The following is an 18568-nucleotide window of genomic DNA, read 5'->3' as shown; positions in this document are numbered from 1 at the left end:
GGATCATCTGAAGCAGATGATCAAGAGTAGCCTAATGCTGCATCACCATGCCTCTGTTATTCACCTCACTTCATCTCATCACACCACTGGTATTTTATCATCTCACACCCTTACAAAGGTGAATACAGTGCAATAAGATATTTTGAGAGAGATGGAGGGAGAGAGAGACCACATTCACATGAAATTTTTTACAGTATATTTTTATAAATATTCTACCTTATTATTAGATATTGTTGTTAATCTCTTATTTTGCCTAATTTATACATTAAACTTTATCATAGGTATGTATGTATAGGAAAAAACAGTATATATAGAATACAGTGCTATCCTCGGTTTCAGGTATCCATTGGGAGCCTTGGAATGTATTCCCTTGGGACTACTGCATCACAATCTAAGCCTCTAATACTGGAGGCATTATCAAGAGACTTCATGATATAAAAACATATCTTACGACTACATCAACTTAAATTCCTAGATGCCCATCATTGCATACAGATTGATAGAGTGCTTTGGGTTTTGGGGTTTTGTTTTCTGCTAGTTATTATACTGCAGTGAATGATATTTGTGTGAAATATCTTTAGTTCCGCTTGATCTCTTTCAATCAATATCAATAAAGCTAATGTAAACGGAGTTCTTCCTTCGTGCAGATACTTATGCTAAGTACTGAACTCACCTCATTCCACTTAATCCCATCAACAGCCTTGTAAAGAAGGAAGGAGGAAAGAATGAAGGCTAAGAGGTTGAGTAATTTTTTATTTGCTCAGCAAGAATTTGCAATCAGGTCATCACGCTGCAACACCCAAGCATTCAGCTATGATGCTGTGCTGCCAACTTTAGTGCCCATTTCATTCTTAGCCCTGCATATCCCATCTGGAAGCTGCTCATTTGGAATAATGTGGCTTTCACAGCCTACTTTAACACAAATCACGCCACAAGTGCTGATGACATACAGCATAATTCTGAGGAGAAGAAGAAACCAGGACAATTGGTAGTTGCATATCTGTGGGGGACTGTCAATGTTACTTTTAGGCCAGGAGGACATTCTTGAGCCAGAAAAATGTCTAATTTGAACAGAGAATTCACAAGGGAGATTTCTCCGTACCAGTCTCCAAAGGAACATATGGATACTCTCTCAAGGGATGAAAAAGAAGGAAAAAAGGTAGAAAGCCCTAAAGAAAAAAAGCTTATGATGAGTGAGTCAATATTTTGTATGAAAGGGCTTAGAGTGGTGCCTTGCACAGAGTGAGTGCTTTTTAAGTATTTATTTAATGAATGGATGAATGATCGCTAAAGTACATGACATGAAAAATTTGAGTTCTGCAAAAACATGATGTATTTCCTACCTTCGGCCAAGTTAAATGTCCTATAAATACTATAGAAAGGCACATATAAATTTAACACATATTAAGTGAAAAAAATCAAAATGCAAATAGTATAAACTACAATTACACTTGTGTAAAAAGTGATATGGGTTTATGTATAAGACCTGGAAAATTTAATTGATCAGAATAAACAAGTCTATAGCTGATTTTTTCCTTTTATTTAAATATTAATGTTTGAATGTACTTTGAACCAATCTCTTTTGTAGCACTTACATATTTTAATGCCATTTGTGGATGTATTGGTTTCTTTGCCCAAGCTCTGAGCTCCATGCTGGCAAAGGCATCAATTGAGTCATCTTTATATTTCCAGTGTGTATCACAGGGCCTGCCACTTAGGGTTCACTGATCATGTTGGTTAAGAACTTGGCTTCTGGCATCAGACAGAAGCTGGGTTTGGGTTCAGAGTTGCTACTTAAAAGCAGTGTGACCGGTGATGGATTGTGTAACCTCTGTGGACCACAGTTAACTCATATGTAAAGTAGGGAACATAATGGTATCTGCTTCATAGGATTGTTTTAGTGATTAATGAGATAATCCATCAAAACAGTTTAATGCTTAACACATAGAGAGTACCCAATAGTAATAGTAGTAGTATATCTAAAGGCATTATTATTATTTTTAATTGTAAATTGAATTGAGTGATATTGTTAGCACAATAGACAACATTCTTTTAAATGACATTAATGAAACTGTAACTCACTTCATGGTTATAAACGTGTCCATTAATAGAGGCCCTATGCTTCTGTCTGTCCTTTCTGTCCATCATCGGAGGCTTTATCCTTTTTCTCACCAGGGTTGCTTCACTCATGGTTCTATAGAGCAACGGGGATTCAGGTTCTTCATCTGCATGAAGCTTCAGAGTGCTACTGTGATAAGATAAATAATCTGGGGAGAATAAAGGTTATAAGCCCATATAATTTAGCTGCTCACCTCTTTGCATCGTGGGTGGATTTGATTACATACTTAGTAATTATGTAGCTAAGCAATGGACTATAATGCTTTTAAACAGAAAATAGCAATGATCTTGTTTAAGAATAGGGCCATCTGGTGACACTTGTTTTCCATTTTACCTTGGAATTTTAATTATATTGTAATTAGAGTATAAGCATGTGACTTCATCTTTCTCTAGCACTGGTGCTTAAATAAAAATAGATTTTTATTGTATCTTTGGTGCCAAGAGATTGGGATTCCCTTGTGTTTAGGTGAGTGTTGTCAAAGGGCTAATTATAAGGACCCTTATATAAAAGATGCCAAAAGGCCATAAGACAAAGATAAGGGAATCCTGGAAGGAGCATCATGTTTGTTACAGAATCTGAGTTGTTATAGAGACAGCAGAGAGGACTGAACTGAGAATGCTTTGAAAAAAATTAAGCTAAACATTGGAAGTTGTTGGTAGATTCATGAAGATAATGTCAGCACCATACGCTTGTTCAGTCTGAAGTCAGTTTGGAAATATCACCATCCCGGGAATGTGAACCCCACCCCAGCCTCAGTCATCATCTTCTCCTTGGATCTCTACATATTACATGAAAATGAAAATCCATGTAAAATGATATCATGCCCGAGTCTCAGTAAATGACAGATACTAATATTATTCCTAACACATCATCATTATTATGATTACTGTTGTCACATGTCATAGGGGGTGGCATTTTCCATTCGTTTGTCAAATTTGATATGAACTCACTTGATGTTCAAGTAGATTTCTCTTTTTTAAATAAATGTTTGAAACAACCCTATCAAATATAGTGAATGCAGTATATCTGCCTCTGAGAAGCAATGTTATATAAATATCTATTAACCAAAATGTTCAACCTCTCAAAAGATGTAAAATTCAATCTGAAGGGCTTGGTCTAACATAGAAATCTTCTGAGTTTAATAAATGATCCTAATCCTTGGGGAAAATATAAAACAATTTTATGTACACAAACTTTATTCAAACCATCAGTTCTCCCTAATCTAGTAAATCTAAGGGACTTGATGTCATTTAAAAAATAATGTTTTTATATAGCAAAGTAAGGTTCTTAAACATCATATGAGCACTGTAGTGACTTAAGTTAGTATGTTCCTAAAATATATTTTTTTAATATAAAATAAGGGTTTAATAAGTAACGGTATATAAAATGTTGAATTTCAGAAAAACATTTAGGATTCATGCTTTGTATTAGTTTAAAAAAGTCTCCTCATTAATAAGATTTTGATACTGACCTTCCTGGGAATCTGTTGCTCCAGACACTGGAATCCGAGTCCTGTCCAAATCACTAATACGGTAAAGATCATCAAATTCTCCCCAGCGTGTCATTCCCCTGAAAAGTAATAAATCTTGTAAGAGATATTATTCTATCATAAAAAGGCGTAGGATGGTTTTCAGATTTACAGTATTAATATAGTGCTGTGGGCCTCTGTAGGTAGACACATCATCCTAAGTTATAACAATTTTTTATATTATTAAAATTATATTTATACCAGAGTAGTCAGCTTGCATTTTAAATAATTCTTGTACTGATTTTGAGCATGTTTTGACACAATAATTCAGTTACACACTGAACCACAAGATTATATAGATTCTGTAAAACATAAGTGCCAATGGAATTTGTAGAACCCAATATAATCCATTCGTTTTTTTTTTTAAACATCTTTATTGGAGTATAATTGCTTTACAATGGTGTGTTAGTTCCTGCTTTATAACAAAGTGAATCAGCTATACATATACATATATCTCCTCCCTCTTGCATCTCCCTTCCACCCTCCCTATCCCACCCCTCTAGGTGGTCACAAAGCACTGAGCTGATCTCCCTGTGTTATGCAGCTGCTTCCCACTAGCTATTTATTTTGCATTTGGTAATGTATATATGTCCATGCCACTCTCACTTCGTCCCAGCTTACCCTTCCCCCTCCCCGTGTCCTCAAGTCCATTCTCTACGTCTGCATCTTTATTCCTGTCCTGCCCCTAGGTTCTTCAGAATGCCCCCCCTTTTTTTTTTTTAGATTCTATAGATATGTGTTAGCATATGGTATTTGTTTTTCTCTTTCTGACTTACTTCACTCTGTATGACAGACTCTAGGTCCATCCACCTCTCTACAAATAACTCAATTTTGTTTCCTTTTATGGCTGAGTAATATTCCATTGTATATATATGTCACATCTTCTTTATCCATTCATCTGTCGATGGACACATATGGTCACCTTATCTTTGATAAGGGAGGCAAGAATATACAATAGAGAAAAGACAGGCTCTTCAATAAGTGGTGCTGGGAAAACTGGACAGCTACATGTAAAAGAAAGAAATTAGCACATTCCCTAACACCATACAGAATCGATTCTTATACAGATATCTCACAATGCTTTTAGGAGAGTTTAGATACAAAGTGTTTATTCTGCCAACTTGCACTAAGTTCCTGTTGTATTCAAAGCATTTTTAGGTAAAGTGACTCCAATATAGTGATATAAAGCCTATCTTTAAGACCCTTGAGCACTATGAAGAATGCAATTTATAAAGGAGAAAAGCGTATGAGAAACTTCTTTTCTGGAAAATCATGATTTATATAGGGTACTAACAATTTTCAATGCATTCTAATGCCCAGAATACATAAAACTGGGCAACTGCTTATTTTTACCAGTTGGGCCAACACTCATTGTTATTTTCTTTCTGGCTTTAGATAAGCTACTTATCTTCTCTGTGCATTAATGTTCTCACCTATAAAATGGGGATGATTATAGTATGAGGTAGGATAAGGTTATTGAGAAGATTAAATGAGTTAATTTGTGTAAAATCCTTGAAAAAGTGCCCAACACGTAGTAAGCACTCAATATGTGTTAAAAACTATTGTGATCGTCCTCATCTTCATTGTCATCCTCATCATAATCCCCATCATCTGTATCCATTTCATGATAGGTCAGGAGCCATTAGGGATCCAAGGTATTCCTAGATGTCTCTAGGTTAATAGACACTATCGTAGCTGGGACCAGTCTTAGTCCTACTAAGAGTCTCTTCCATAATGTCTGTTTTCCTTATGACCAAAAAATATCCACCCATAGGGAATTTGTGGCATTAATTCTTCCCAAATGTCACTGGTGGCAACAACAACAAAAAATGCTTATTCATACGAATGGTGGCAAATATGAATAAACATGGTCCTTTTCTTCCTTGATCTCTGAATTCCTTTGATGTCTTTTTACAACTTCTATATCGTTTGGGCCTCATAATAAAAGCCTTATGACATAGATAAGATAATCCTAATTATTTGTTTATTAATTTTCTAGTAAGCTGTACTATACAGAATATAGCCAGTCAAAATAAATGTCTTAAAAGTCCAAGAACTTTAGGCAATAACTTTAACTCAAAGGAGAACTGTTTTGGTCCTGACTCAGACTCTAGTTATTCTTCCTTTTTCTTTTTTCTTTTCAATTGAAGTATAGTTAATTTACAATGTTTTAGGTGTATAGCAAAGTGATTAAGATATATATATATACATATATATTTCCTTTTACAGATTCTTTTCCATTATAGGTTATTACAAGATATTGAATATAGTTCTTGTGCTATACAGGAGGCCCTTGTTGTTTACCTATTTTATATATAGTAGTGTGTATCTGTTAATCCCAAACTCCTAATTTATCCCTCCTCCAATTTTCCCCTTTGGTAACCGTAAGTTTGTTTTCTGTGTCTGTGAGTCTGTTTCTGTTTTGTAAATAAGTTCATTTGTACCATTTTTTTAGATTCTACATATAAGTGATATTTGTGGTATTTGTCTTTGTCTGACTTACTTCACTCAGTATGATGTTCTCCAGGTCCATCCATGTTGCTGCAAATGGAATTATTTAATTCTTTTTTATGGCTGAGTAATATTCCATTATATATATATATATATATATATATATATATATATATATATATACACACACACACACACACAACATCATCTTTATACATTCATCTTTTGATGGGCATTTAGGTTGCTTTCAAGTCTTGGCTACTGTAAATAGTGCCGCTATGAACATTGGGGTTCATGTATCTTTTCAAATTAGAGTTTTAATCCTTTACGGATATATGCCCAGGAGTGGGATTGCAGTATCATATGGTAACTCTATTTTTAGTTTTTTAAGGAACCTCCATAATGTTCTCCATAGCGGCTGCACCAATTTACATTGCCACCAACAGTGTAAGAGGGTTCCCTTTTCTAGTTATTCTTTTTTTTTTTTTTGGTCTAGTTATTCTTATGATAGATAAAATTATCAATTTTCCCCAATCTATAGAAGATTAATTAAAAAAGGCAGATGTGATTATCATAGAAAGAGTGTTAGCAATAGAAAAGACAGAATACCAACGAAAAATAGAAACTAAAAAGGCAAAGCACCCCAATGCTATCTCCCATGGGGGAAAATGAGAGAGCCCAAGCACACCAGACCAGTGATGTGCTATAAATTCTTGGTAATCCTGCCCAACTTCACCCCTGTCCTCACCTTCTCTCAGCTTAGTGGTGTCACACAAATACAGAGAAACAAACATGCCTCAATATGGTCAGTGTTTGGCCCATTTTCCTTCCTACCATCTTAGCAAAAATAAACAACCCCCCCATCACCCCCAAACCCACCCGTTTTCAGCTCTGGATTGTGTAATTTGAAGCGTCTCCACATACAACTGTGCAAGTGACTAAGCTTGAAGGCAGTTACCCAAAGTTTTCCAAAGAAAACTGGTTGGGACTTCAAGTAATATCAAATAGTTTAACTTGCCCAAGCACAAGACTGTTAGCGTTGCCCTGATCAAGCTTCAGGATATACACCATTAGCAAATTTAAGCTGTGGGGAGGTTTTCTAATGAGCTGCAAAATAAAAAGGAGGTAGAAATTTGACAGACACATAGAAGGCGGCCACTTCTCTACCCACACTGTAAAAGAAAAAACACTATTGATGTCATTCAAATGTACACCTGTCCAGTTTTTGCTCTTTATGCCATTCTGCCATGACTTGTCCAACGCACGTCAAAGCAGACTTTGGAAAGACATTAAAAGCAGAAATGAAAACTGGTGCAAGCAAACATAACCTCAATAAAGCTGTTTTTAAGAAAAATTTCCAAAACAAAATACTTGGACCAGATATGAGAGATCAAAGTACTGTCCGTAGAATTGTTTCCATAAAAGATCACAAGTGGTCACAGCTCAAACTGATTTATTTTTAAACTTATACCGCTCCCATTAAGCTGATTCAGTGTGACTCATTTCAAAGATAATTAAAACAAACTAGCTTGACAAACTGATGATTCTCCCCAACGGTGAATTGAAAGAAAAGATTGCAGCCCTTCCTGCAGCTGAGTACGCAACTTCCATGTCTTTCATTCCACATTCCATATCCATCCACTGGAGATATTAATCTGTGATCCTGAGAGAGTAGAGGTATAAGTTCTGCCCACACAAACCCAGTGTGGGAAAGAGAACAATAAGAATTCTTAGGGAGTGAGGGAATAGTCCATTTCCTTACACAATTTCACTCAAGGCTCAGAGTTTAAATGAATACCACCTTGAGGGTGGCAACCAGAGTGAGGGTGTCTAGGATTGGATTGAAACAAAGTGGCTCTGCACCCCACTAGGGAATCAGAGACCAAGGATCTTTTTCTGACAGTTCTTACCCACCAGAAAAATCTGATACACTGCACTTCAAATATTCTCCCAGTAAGTCTCATTACTGTGGTAAAGGGCAAGCAAAGTTTTCTAGGGTAGTCTTTCTCAACTTTATTTTTTTTTTTCTCAGCTTTAAACTAAAGGAGATAATTTATGTTTGTTTCACATCACTGTTCTGATAAACAATAAGAAAAGGCAAATGGATTCTATGGAAGGCACATCATAAGGAGATTAATTTATAATCTGCCACAGAATATGGAAAGGCAGCAATATACCTTCTCTACCTGGGCTTCTGAAACTCATCCTCAAATTCAGTGTTTCTAGGAACAAGGGTTTGAATTTTAATTGGAGAAATTAAAGAAAATATCTTGGGATATCCATTCAAAATCGTGATAGCTTAATGTGATAATACAGGTAGCTTACTGCATATCTTTGACATCCTCCCATAGTGTTCCACATTAATCAAGCGTTCATGATTCAAATAATTTAAATGCATCAAAAAGAGCTGGCTGCTCAGAGAACTTTGCAATGAGTTCTTAGGTAATATGAAGAATGATAGCTAATTTTGCCAAATTCATACCATGGACAGTTTCCTAAAGGCCCAGGGGTAATTTTTACTTTTAAATGATGCTCCTCGTCCTTTAGAATCATCAGCCCCATCCATCTTCTTGTACCTGAAGGTGAGGGATGCAGGGCTTCATCAGGCTGCCTAAGTCTGTCATTTCTCTTCTGCTCTTCATAAGTACTGGACCCTTTGCCCTTCATTAGTCTGGATGGGAGACTAATCAGACGTGGTAGATGGGGAGACAGTTTACCCAACAGAGCAGAGGTAATTTAACCACCAGGATTCCATGGGCTTCATTCGATACTAAATTCTGAGTCCTCTCTTTGTGCCGACGCACTGCTGAGCACCGGGATAAAGATGAATAAAGCATGCTCCTTGCCCTTGAGGAGCTCACAGGCCAGAGGGGGAGGCAGGGGTTTAAAAATATAGTTAACGGCGTGCTCTGAAAGGGATATAGAAAAGTTGTCAGGGCACCTACTACAGGGTCAGAAAAGGCTCTCTGGAGAACGTGTTACCGACCTGAATCTTAAAGGATTGGTGGAAGAGTCTAGCAAGTGGATGTCGAGAAGCAGATAGGCTTCCAGGCAGAGAGTCAGGAAAGTAAGAAACTGCATGATATGTGTAGGGAATTATAAAATGTTCAGAATTGCTGGAACCTCACGTTTGAGAAGGATTGGCAAGGTGCAAATCACAGTGGGACTTCAGTGTTTTCCCCAAAGGAAAAGTGGTGCTTCCCTCAAGGTGATACCCGATTTTCCTTGGTTATGACCAAAGGTCAGATTGAGGAAAAGGTCAATCTCTGCTGCTCTCTCTCTATCCTCTCTCCTGGTAGAACTCCAGCTCATCCAGTTATGGATAGAAGGATGGATGAAGAGAACGCTTGATACCTCCATGTATACACGAAAGGGAGATGCGTTAGAAAGTCAAGGATTAAAAAGGAAAGGGAGAAGGGAGGGAGGAAGAAAACAATATTTATATCTGTGATTTCTTTGGGAATATTTATTAATTTTTCTAAAAATTGTAAAGGATAATGAAAATATATATCTCAGCCCAACTTATATATTCAAGGTACAGTTGCATAAACCCACACAGAGTACTGTTTTGTGCATTTACTGTACTTCACATGCACTTTGTCCTGATCCTAACAGGACACAGCAATCAGATGGAACATAATTAAGTCTCCTTTCCAGAAAGCAGGAAAAGCCCTTTGTTCTAAGAAGAGGAGAAATTTAAATTTTATCCCCCCCTTTTTGGTGATAAGACCAGGGCTAATGAAATCTTGCCTTTACATTTTGTTTTTTCTAGTGAAAGAATGCAGTCTCCCAGAAGAGAAGGAATACAGCAGAGAGGTCAAGAGGCAGACTCTGGCACCCATAGACCTGAGGTCCAGTCCAGTTCTGCTACATGGTAATTGGGGATCTTGCACAAACTACCTAACCTCTCAGAGCCCTGGTTTCTGAACACCTACGTCCTAGCGTTGATGGGGGATTAAATGAGGTTGTATATAAACTTTAGAGCTTTCATCCTTGAGGCACACAAAAAAGGTAAATATGAAGATCATTTTCTAAGGAATTAAAATCATAAAAGGTAGCTCACCTTTTGGAAAAGACATCTGGTGACTTCAGCACAGTGAAAGAAGGGATTTGCTTCTCATCTTGTATTTTCAGTTGTATAGGCCGCTTTACTCCCCAGAAAATGTCCAGCGTTCCTTCAACAATTAGTTTACCATCGTCAGTCTAGGGAAGAAACCAATCATCTCAAACACTGTTTTTGTATTATTTATAGAGGCAAATGTTTTAACTGAAGATGTAGAAATAAAGTCTGTAAGACATCTTAATAGATAAAAAATAAATTCCCAGGTGGGACTGTTTGGCTTTTAAATTTATCTACAAAACAATTCTATTTTTGAAACATTCTTTTATTTTTGAAAACAGCTATAACCAGCAAAGTCATAATGGTAATGACATGCCCACCAGAGGGCACAGTATGCTAAAATATTTTCTGAACTCTGCTTCTTCAATTAAGTGGAATATTAATTCTCTAATTCTATTTAGCTTAAAATTAAAGCAGAATTAAAACTGTGCTAAAGTAGAAATCAGAAGAACAGCTATTGTTCAGTTTAGTGGCTATTTTCTCATTTCTGAACAGGAAAAATTTAGCTCACAAACTTATGCAGAACAAGTGAAATAATGTATGTAAAAACACAGTGTAAAATACACAACAAATTATATTTTTGGAAAAAATCAATAGCACTTGAATAATCTCTTTTAAGTTGGAACTATTATAACAAAAGAAGGAAATTCTATGCAAAGAAAAATTAGTAAACAGGATTGAACACTTACTTATCCTGTGGATGTAGATATTAATACCAAAGCACATTCCCATAGAATGTATTTTCTAATCTATTTCTCTCTTATATATGTAAAAGTCTGTTACTAACGTAGTGTTATTATTATAGTAAATTTGGAAAATATAGAAAGAATATTCCAACTATCCAATAACTACTCTAACATGCAATAACTACTTGTTATTATGAAAAATCAATAATTAGAAAACATAATAAATATAAACACAAATGACTCAATTTTTATTTGAGAGTGTAATGAAAACTCCAGACTCTGGAATCAGACAGACCTGTGTTTGAACTCTGTCTCTGCCACTTCCTAGCCGTGTTCTCTTGGGCAAGATGTCAAACACCTCTAAAACTGGGCTGCTTCTTCTGAAGAATGAAATCATAACAATCCTTGATTCATAGGACCTCGTATTTAAAGTGCTCAATAAATGTTATTGCTTATTATTTCTTTGGCTGACAAACCTACTTTGGAGTTACTCCTGAAACAAAGTTTTGCTCTTTCTCCCCCTTTTGAGTTCATATCTCAGATCACTGTGAGGTCAGGTACCAATCAGTTGTCCTTAACAGCCAAACATAATTTTCTCTCTGAAATGGCAGTACACGATGCAGAGCCTACATTTTAGTTATTGATGTATAAATCTTTTCGTGGCTTAATTATACTACAATGAATCCCTTATATCAAAAACTCATAGAATAACTGCTCTTCTGAGGTTATCTAACTTTTGCTTTCAAGAAGAAATACTCCAACTATTATCAGAAAATGAGGTTTTCTCATGTAAGGAATATAAGAATATTTTTTAATTTCAGAAACCATCTCTAGGACTTCCCTGGTGGCGCAGAGGTTAAGAATCCGCCTGCCGATGCAGGGGACACGGGTTCAAGCCCTGGTCCGGGAGGACCCTACATGCCATGGAGCAACGAGGCCTGTGGGCCACAACTACTGAGCCTGTGCTCTAGAGCCCGTAAGCCACAACTACTGAGGCTGCGTGCCACAACTACTGAAGCCTGTGCACCTAGAGCCCGTGCTCCACAAGAGAAGCCACTACAGTGAGAAGCCTGCACACCGCAACCAAGAGTAGCCCCCGTTCACTGCAACTAGAGAAAGCCCGTGCGCAGCAACGAAGACCCAGTGCAGCCATAAATAAATAAATAAATTTAATTAAAAAAAAAAAAAAAGAAATCATCCCTTTTGAAAGTAACTAAATAAATTATCCCTGAAGGCTTGTTTGTACTTATCTAATCTCATTGTCTTAATCTTTAGGCCTTTTCTCTTCTAGATCTACACCAATACCCTTGGTGATCTCAATGATCCTTATACGCCATCTCTAAACTAATAGCTCCCAACTTTAGATATACAGCCCAAACCTTCCCCTAAACTTCAGTTGTCAAACTTGACATCAAATTTAATATGTTCCTAATTAACTTTTGATCTTTCTTCCTGTAAATATTTTCCTTTCCCAGTCTTCCCCATCTTGGTAAATAGAACGCCCATCTTTCCAGTTGTTCAGGTCAACATTTTTAAAGTCACCATTAATCTTTCTTTCATACTTAACCTCTCAAAATCCAATACGTTAGCAAATCCTATTAGCTTTACCTTAAAAATATATCCCCAATATGGCTATACTCACCACGGGTTCTACCACAATTCTAGTTTATACCATTGTCATTGTTTGCCTGATTATTGCAACAGTTTCTTTGTGGTCTACCTCATTCTTCTCTTGCCCCTCTATGTATTCCTAGTAGCTAGAGAGATCGTTTTATTTTTTACTTTTTTAACTTTTTATTTTATATTGGAGTATAGTTGATTAACAATGTTGTGTTAGTTTCGGGTGTACAGCAAAGTGATTCAGCTATACATATATATGTATCTATTCTTTTTCAAATTCTTTTCCCATTTAGATTGTTACATAATATTGAGCAGGTTCCCTGTGCTGTACAGTAGGTCCTTGTTGGTTATCCACTTTAAATATAGCAGTGTGTACATGTCAATCCCAAACTCCCTAACTATCCCTCCCCTCCCCTTCCCCCCGGTAACCATAAGTTCGTTAGAGAGATCCTTTTAAAATGAATCTTTAGATAATACCACAACTCCTCAGTGGCTTTCCATCTCATTCCAAGTACAAGCTGAAGTCTTCACAATGATCTATAAGATCCTACATGCTCTGGTGCCCTCTCCTTCTCAGTTCTCTCTATAGCTTCCTTGTTCTCTACTATCCCATTCCCACAAGGTCCCTGCTGCACTGGCTTCCCCACCGTACCTCAGTTACACCAGCCAGGCTCAGGACCTTTATTGGGCTGCTGGATATGTCTGTGTCTGGAATGTGTGTCCCACAGACTTCTACAAGGTTTGCTCCCTGACATCTTTCAGTCTTTGGTCAAATGTTCCTCTTTCCCCATCCACTTAGATTCCTGAGCCCTCTTCCCTGCTTTGTTATTCTCCACAGCCTTTCTTTTTTTGGCTGCATTGGGTCTTCATTGCTGCACGTGGGCTTTCTCTAGTTGCAGCGAGCAGGGGCTACTCTTTGTTGCGGTGCGCGGGCTTCTCATTGTGGTGGCTTCTCTTGTTGCAGAGCACGGGCTCTAGGTGCGCAGGCTTCAGTAGCTGCAGCACGTAGCTGCAGTAGGCAACTCAGTAGTTGTGTCGCACAGGTTTAGTTGCTCTGCAGCATGTGGGATCTTCCCAGACCAGGGCTCGAACCCGTGTCCCCTGCATTGACAGGCAGATTCCTAACCACTGTGCCACCAAGGAAGTCCCTCTCCACAGCATTTATCACCATTGGATACACAGTTTACTTTTTTGTTTCTTTTCTGACTACTAAAATGTAAGCAGCATGAAGGCAGGACATTGTCTAGTTTCTTCATTGCTATGTCTCTAGCTTTTAGAACAATGTCTGCTGTGTTGTATACAATAAATATTCATTAAATTAATCAGAGATTTAGAAAGCTACATGCTATTTTCCATGGACTGCCCCTTTTAACAGTGTCCATCATTGTAACTAAGTCAGAGACTTGGAAAATTCTGGATTCTAACTTTATTGACGGTGAGTAAAGATGGAAAGATTAAGCAATCTGATATTCTCACTGTATACTTTACTTCATACAGTTTTAAAAAATTATGTAAGACAGGACACTTTATTCTAAAAAATCAAATGACTTTTGCAAATTGAGCACTGATTCACAGAATAGGAAATGACATGCCTCGACTTATATGTTTGTCACATCAAAATTCAAACATTTTCCTAAAGGAAAAGAACTTCTTAACATCATGAATTCTGTGGAAACAACTGAATTAAAATATAAAATCATTTCCTTAAAGTTTTGATCTTTTCTTAAGTTTTATATTTTTATAGTTACCTATATGAGACATCTAAGATACAGGATAATATTGAAATAATTTAAAATTAGGCCATTTAAAAAATTTAGGCCCATTTCTTTATAAAGGGATTAGTTATTTCCTACTTCTGTAGGAAATTACATTTGGGAAGGTAATTGAAATGTCCAATCAAACTAAATCATTTAAGCTCACTAGTAAAGGCCAGAGAGGTTTATAAATTTCCTTCTGTTCCAATTGCAGATTTAAGCCAATGGTGGCCTAAAGTCAATGCTGTACACATTTGACGATCTGAAACATAGGTAGAAAGTTCTAATGTTCCCTAGGACCAGGAAGATATTGCAAAGATGTGAAGTGAGTCCCATTAGAATACAAGACTGAGTAGGAAGGCCTGTGGAGAATGAGGCATTAAAAAAACCAATCTAAGGCCACTTTGTACAGTAGCCTGCCAGTTGCAACCTTAAAAATGCTTGCTGAATTGTTTCTAGGATAGATTTTTAATGGAATTGCTGTTCAAAAGATGTTCATACTCTGTTTTTAAAGTAGAAAGCAAATATGTCTTTAAAGTTGTTTTAAACTTTTTCCCATTCTAAAAAATACTTGAAAAGTCACAGATGTTTCAGGACTCGGATTTTGCAATATAGTCTAAAACTGAAAAATCATGATCAAGTTAAAGATTCACCTGTTTCTCCCAGACCATTTGCGTTATGGACTCCAACTTATCCTGACTTCTCTGTACTTTTATGGATTTTTTTCTCCTGTGAATCAAACTGTACTACATTTCTTTGATGGGCTTACCTGTCCATATAAAATATGCAGATTTTTCTGGTTCCTATAAAAGATGTTATAGGTCTCCAATAAAGAATTAAGTTGTTCCCTAAAAAAACAATATTACATTCAGTTACAATCAGTCTTAGGCTCTTTAATGGTAGAAGGCAATAATGGTGCCTTCAGTTCAAAAACGTATGAGATAGGAAAAAATGGTTCAATGGCATCTTTACTATTCTGTCATTTTAATACAGGTCATTGAAAACTGAAGCCTTCTTAGGACATCAACAAGTGTTGAAGGTGTTAATTCATAAATAAATAATCAAAGTAAAACAAATAAAATCTGGTCTTAGGTGGTTACTTTCCCTTAGTGAAGATGTGTGTTAATAATTTCAAAGTTGAATTTGATTTTTAAAAAGTCCTTCAAAATTTTCCATAATGAAGAAATGACTGGCTGCAAAGAGCTGTTTGAATTGAATAAATAATCTAAAGCAGTGGTTCTCAACCCATTTAAGTCACAGTGTCTTTTGAAACCCTGATGAAAGCTTTGGCTTCCCTGCAGGGGTTTGGGTTAATCCTATATATAAACACATAGTTTTGCATATACAATGTGTAGTAGCTAATTTATGTGCTATTTTGAAAGACTTTCCTGATAAACAAGGACGGAGTTATTTTCCACATGGTGTAAGTATAGGTTCTTTTTATCTGACAGTGACAAACTGACATTTAAAAATATTCTTTGTTTAAAATTCTGGAGTAAAAGGGAATTCCCTGGCTGTCCAGTGGTTAGGACTCCAGGCTTTCATGGCCAAGGGCCCAGGTTTGATCGCTGTTCAGGGACCAAAGATCCCACAAGCTGTGTAGTGCGGCCAAAAAAAAAAAAAAAATTCTGGAGTGTATACATCAAAATATTTCTAGTGGGTGGTAGGATTTGAGATGATTTTAAATATTTTTCTACTGTCCTCTCTGTTGTCAAGTTCTTCCCGGGGTTGTTGTTGTTTTTATAAAATTTTGAGTTAGTTTTATTTTGACAGTTAACAATTAAAATATTTTCATAAGAGAATAAGTAAATAAATAACCAAAGGATGGAAAATAACTGCAGGCAAAGTGGTGAGGAAAGTGTTCTGTAGCAGGAGGCAGCTGTAAAACAGATTTCATTTCACATTCCTTTTTTGTTTTACAACATTTAATCAACCTAATTTAAGCACCTAGTATGTGTCTGACTTTATGCTTTCCACTGGAGATCCAGCAACAGCTCAGGAATGGTTGTTGCTCCTGAACATCTCACCCTCTGTGGCAGGTGGGCTCTGGCAACGGGAATGCTGGTTCCTGCCACACCTCCGTCCTCCCTTTGTGCTACCACAGCTCAAGATGCTGCTCTCACTCACCCTGCTGGTCCAAGCTATCTTCTCTCACCTGCATTATGGCAACAGTCTCCTAAAAGCCTCCCTGTGTTTGTTGTCTATTCTCAACAGCAGGAGTTATTTTAAGACAAACCTGATCACCTCTCTCCTTTGCTCAAAGCTCTTCAATATCTTCTCATCATTAGAATAAAAACCAATATCCTTCCAATGACTTCAAAGGCCAGTTGGGATCTGATCCCTGTTACACCTTCCATCTCATTTCTACTTCTCTTTCCTTCACTCACTGAACTCTAGCCACTGGCCTCCTTGATGTCCCTTGAGTACTCCAGGCACATTCTCACCCCAGGGCCTTTGTACATGATGATCCCTCTGCCCAGAATGACCTCCCCCATGCCATCACACTGTTAGTGCATTCATTTTTTTTTTAGCTATTTACTCCAACGTCACCTGCTCAAGGAGTCCTTCTTGACAAGCAAATCTGAAAGTTTGCCTTCTCCCAACATTCATATCCTGCTTTCCTCCTTACCTCTGCCCCTTAGTCACCATCTAACCTTGAATATATTTTATTTATTTATCTTATATTCTGTCTCCTTCACTAGACTGTAGCTCCAAGAGACTAGGCTTGCTTCCATGTTTCGTTCACACTATGTTTCATGTGCCTGGAAGAGAGCATGGCACATAGTAAGAACTCAACAAACACCGGTTGAATGAAGTGATCAGAAGAAGTCTTATTCCTAAAATAAAACCAAACATATCAACAGGTGGAAAGCTTTTTTATATAAGTTGTTTTATGGGGGAGACATCTCATGATATTAAACTTCCAGATATAGTAATTGATAAAATCCCTTTGATCTTCAATACCTGTCTCCCTCCCATAAGAATACTTGGCTCCATGAGGGCAGGAATTTTGGTCTATATTATTCATTGCTGTCTCCCCAGTGCTTAGAGCAGAGCTTTGTGCATAGTGGGCTCTTATTCAATAAGCATTTAATGAATACTGAATGACAGAGTTCATGTATATTGATTTTTATGTTTGAGATCAGGTAAACATACTTTCCACTTGACTTTTCTCACTTGTAATTTTTAATGCGCACATTTCCAAGGATCAGGACACTCCACACAAACACCACATAAAAAAATTCTACAGAATTCCTCCATGTTATTATTCCGTTTCCCAACTGGCTTACTTTAGAATTTTAGTGCTGATGAATATTTCTGTTCTAAACATCACTGGGCACACAAGGGATTTTGTTTCATTGGAGTCATTGCTGTGGGATGGTTCCTTAAAATGAACATACTGGTAAAGAGCATGAAGACTTTTATAGCTCTCATTATTGGGTGCCAGGGCAGCATACGGAAATTTCCAGTTCACTTGGGATGCAATTCCTGATATGCTGAGCTGTGAGAGTTGTTATTAAAGTAAATGAATTTTTACATAACCTTATTCCCTCAGCTTCTGTTTCTGATTAAATTGCATGATAAGGTATGGTACAAGTATCCTTCAAAGTATTTACCTCAGGACCATGTTTGATTAGAAAGATTATTCTCTGGGAACAAGCCACTTGGAAAATGTTTCTGTATCTGAAGAAACCTGACTAGATCTTTCTGCACAGAAATAAGTCTCCAAATGACCCAGGGAGTCAGCAAACTGTGGTCCCAGGCCACCTGCTTTTGCAAATAAAGTTTTATTGGAATACAGCCACACTAATTTGTTTGCCTATTGTCTATAGCTGCTTTCTTTCTATAACTGCAGAGTTGAGTAGTTGTGATACAAACCATATGGCCCACAAAGCGTAAAATATTTATTATCTGACCCTTTACAGAGGTAGTTGGCCAACCTATAAACTATGTGTGACACAGGGTAACTAAATACCACAGAAATCTTCCATATTTTTCTCACCACAGGCAGGATCTTTCCGACTATCAATGAAACTTTGAAGGATTGTGGCATGTGGAAGAAGAAAAGAGTTCAGTCAAATAGCGTTGGGATAAAATTAGGTAAGTTAATGGTGCAATAAAGTGAGAAACTAGAAAAGAAAATCCAGAAGTTAGGTAAACAACTATAGTAATGGTGTATGCATTCCAAATATTAAAACTTCATCACATTTTAATCGTATGGACTTTACCAGTGGAACTTTTGAAGATGATTAGTTTATGCACCTGATGAAGCAATGGGTTAATACAACA

The 18568-nt window shown here is 36.9% G+C and overlaps 2 protein-coding genes across 5 annotated transcripts in view; one reads left to right on the top strand and one right to left on the bottom strand.

Moving 5' to 3' along the window:
• The window catches only part of RASSF6 (Ras association domain family member 6), a 67842-nt gene that overhangs the window by 17214 nt on the left and 32060 nt on the right, over nucleotides 1-18568 (bottom strand). For both annotated transcript variants that reach the window (XM_082463916.1, XM_082463917.1), the window contains exons 3-6: nucleotides 15048-15126; nucleotides 10162-10301; nucleotides 3591-3688; nucleotides 2083-2267 (exon numbers count right to left, since the gene is read on the bottom strand). In XM_082463916.1, coding sequence (XP_082320042.1) covers nucleotides 2083-2267; nucleotides 3591-3688; nucleotides 10162-10301; nucleotides 15048-15126 — 502 coding nt within the window. The remainder of the gene's footprint in view (nucleotides 1-2082; nucleotides 2268-3590; nucleotides 3689-10161; nucleotides 10302-15047; nucleotides 15127-18568) is intronic.
• The window catches only part of LOC309661770 (alpha-fetoprotein-like), a 107723-nt gene that overhangs the window by 64919 nt on the left and 24236 nt on the right, over nucleotides 1-18568 (top strand). The window contains exons 13-14 of one of the 3 annotated variants that reach the window (XR_014264268.1): nucleotides 9871-9972; nucleotides 18287-18379. Coding sequence is in view for 1 of the 3 variants with exons in the window: in XM_082463789.1 (XP_082319915.1) it covers nucleotides 9871-9873 (3 nt within the window). In the remaining 2 variants the exon portion in view is untranslated. Of the gene's footprint in view, nucleotides 1-9870; nucleotides 10153-14492; nucleotides 15001-18286; nucleotides 18380-18568 lie in introns of those variants that run through there. The other 2 variants (XR_014264269.1, XM_082463789.1) reach the window with 2 other exon arrangements.

The sequence above is a fragment of the Balaenoptera physalus genome, assembly GCF_965194825.1.
Source record: "Balaenoptera physalus genome assembly, chromosome: 5".
Classification (NCBI taxonomy): Eukaryota; Metazoa; Chordata; class Mammalia; order Artiodactyla; family Balaenopteridae; genus Balaenoptera; species Balaenoptera physalus.
This window is presented reverse-complemented; position numbering and strand designations above follow the sequence as displayed.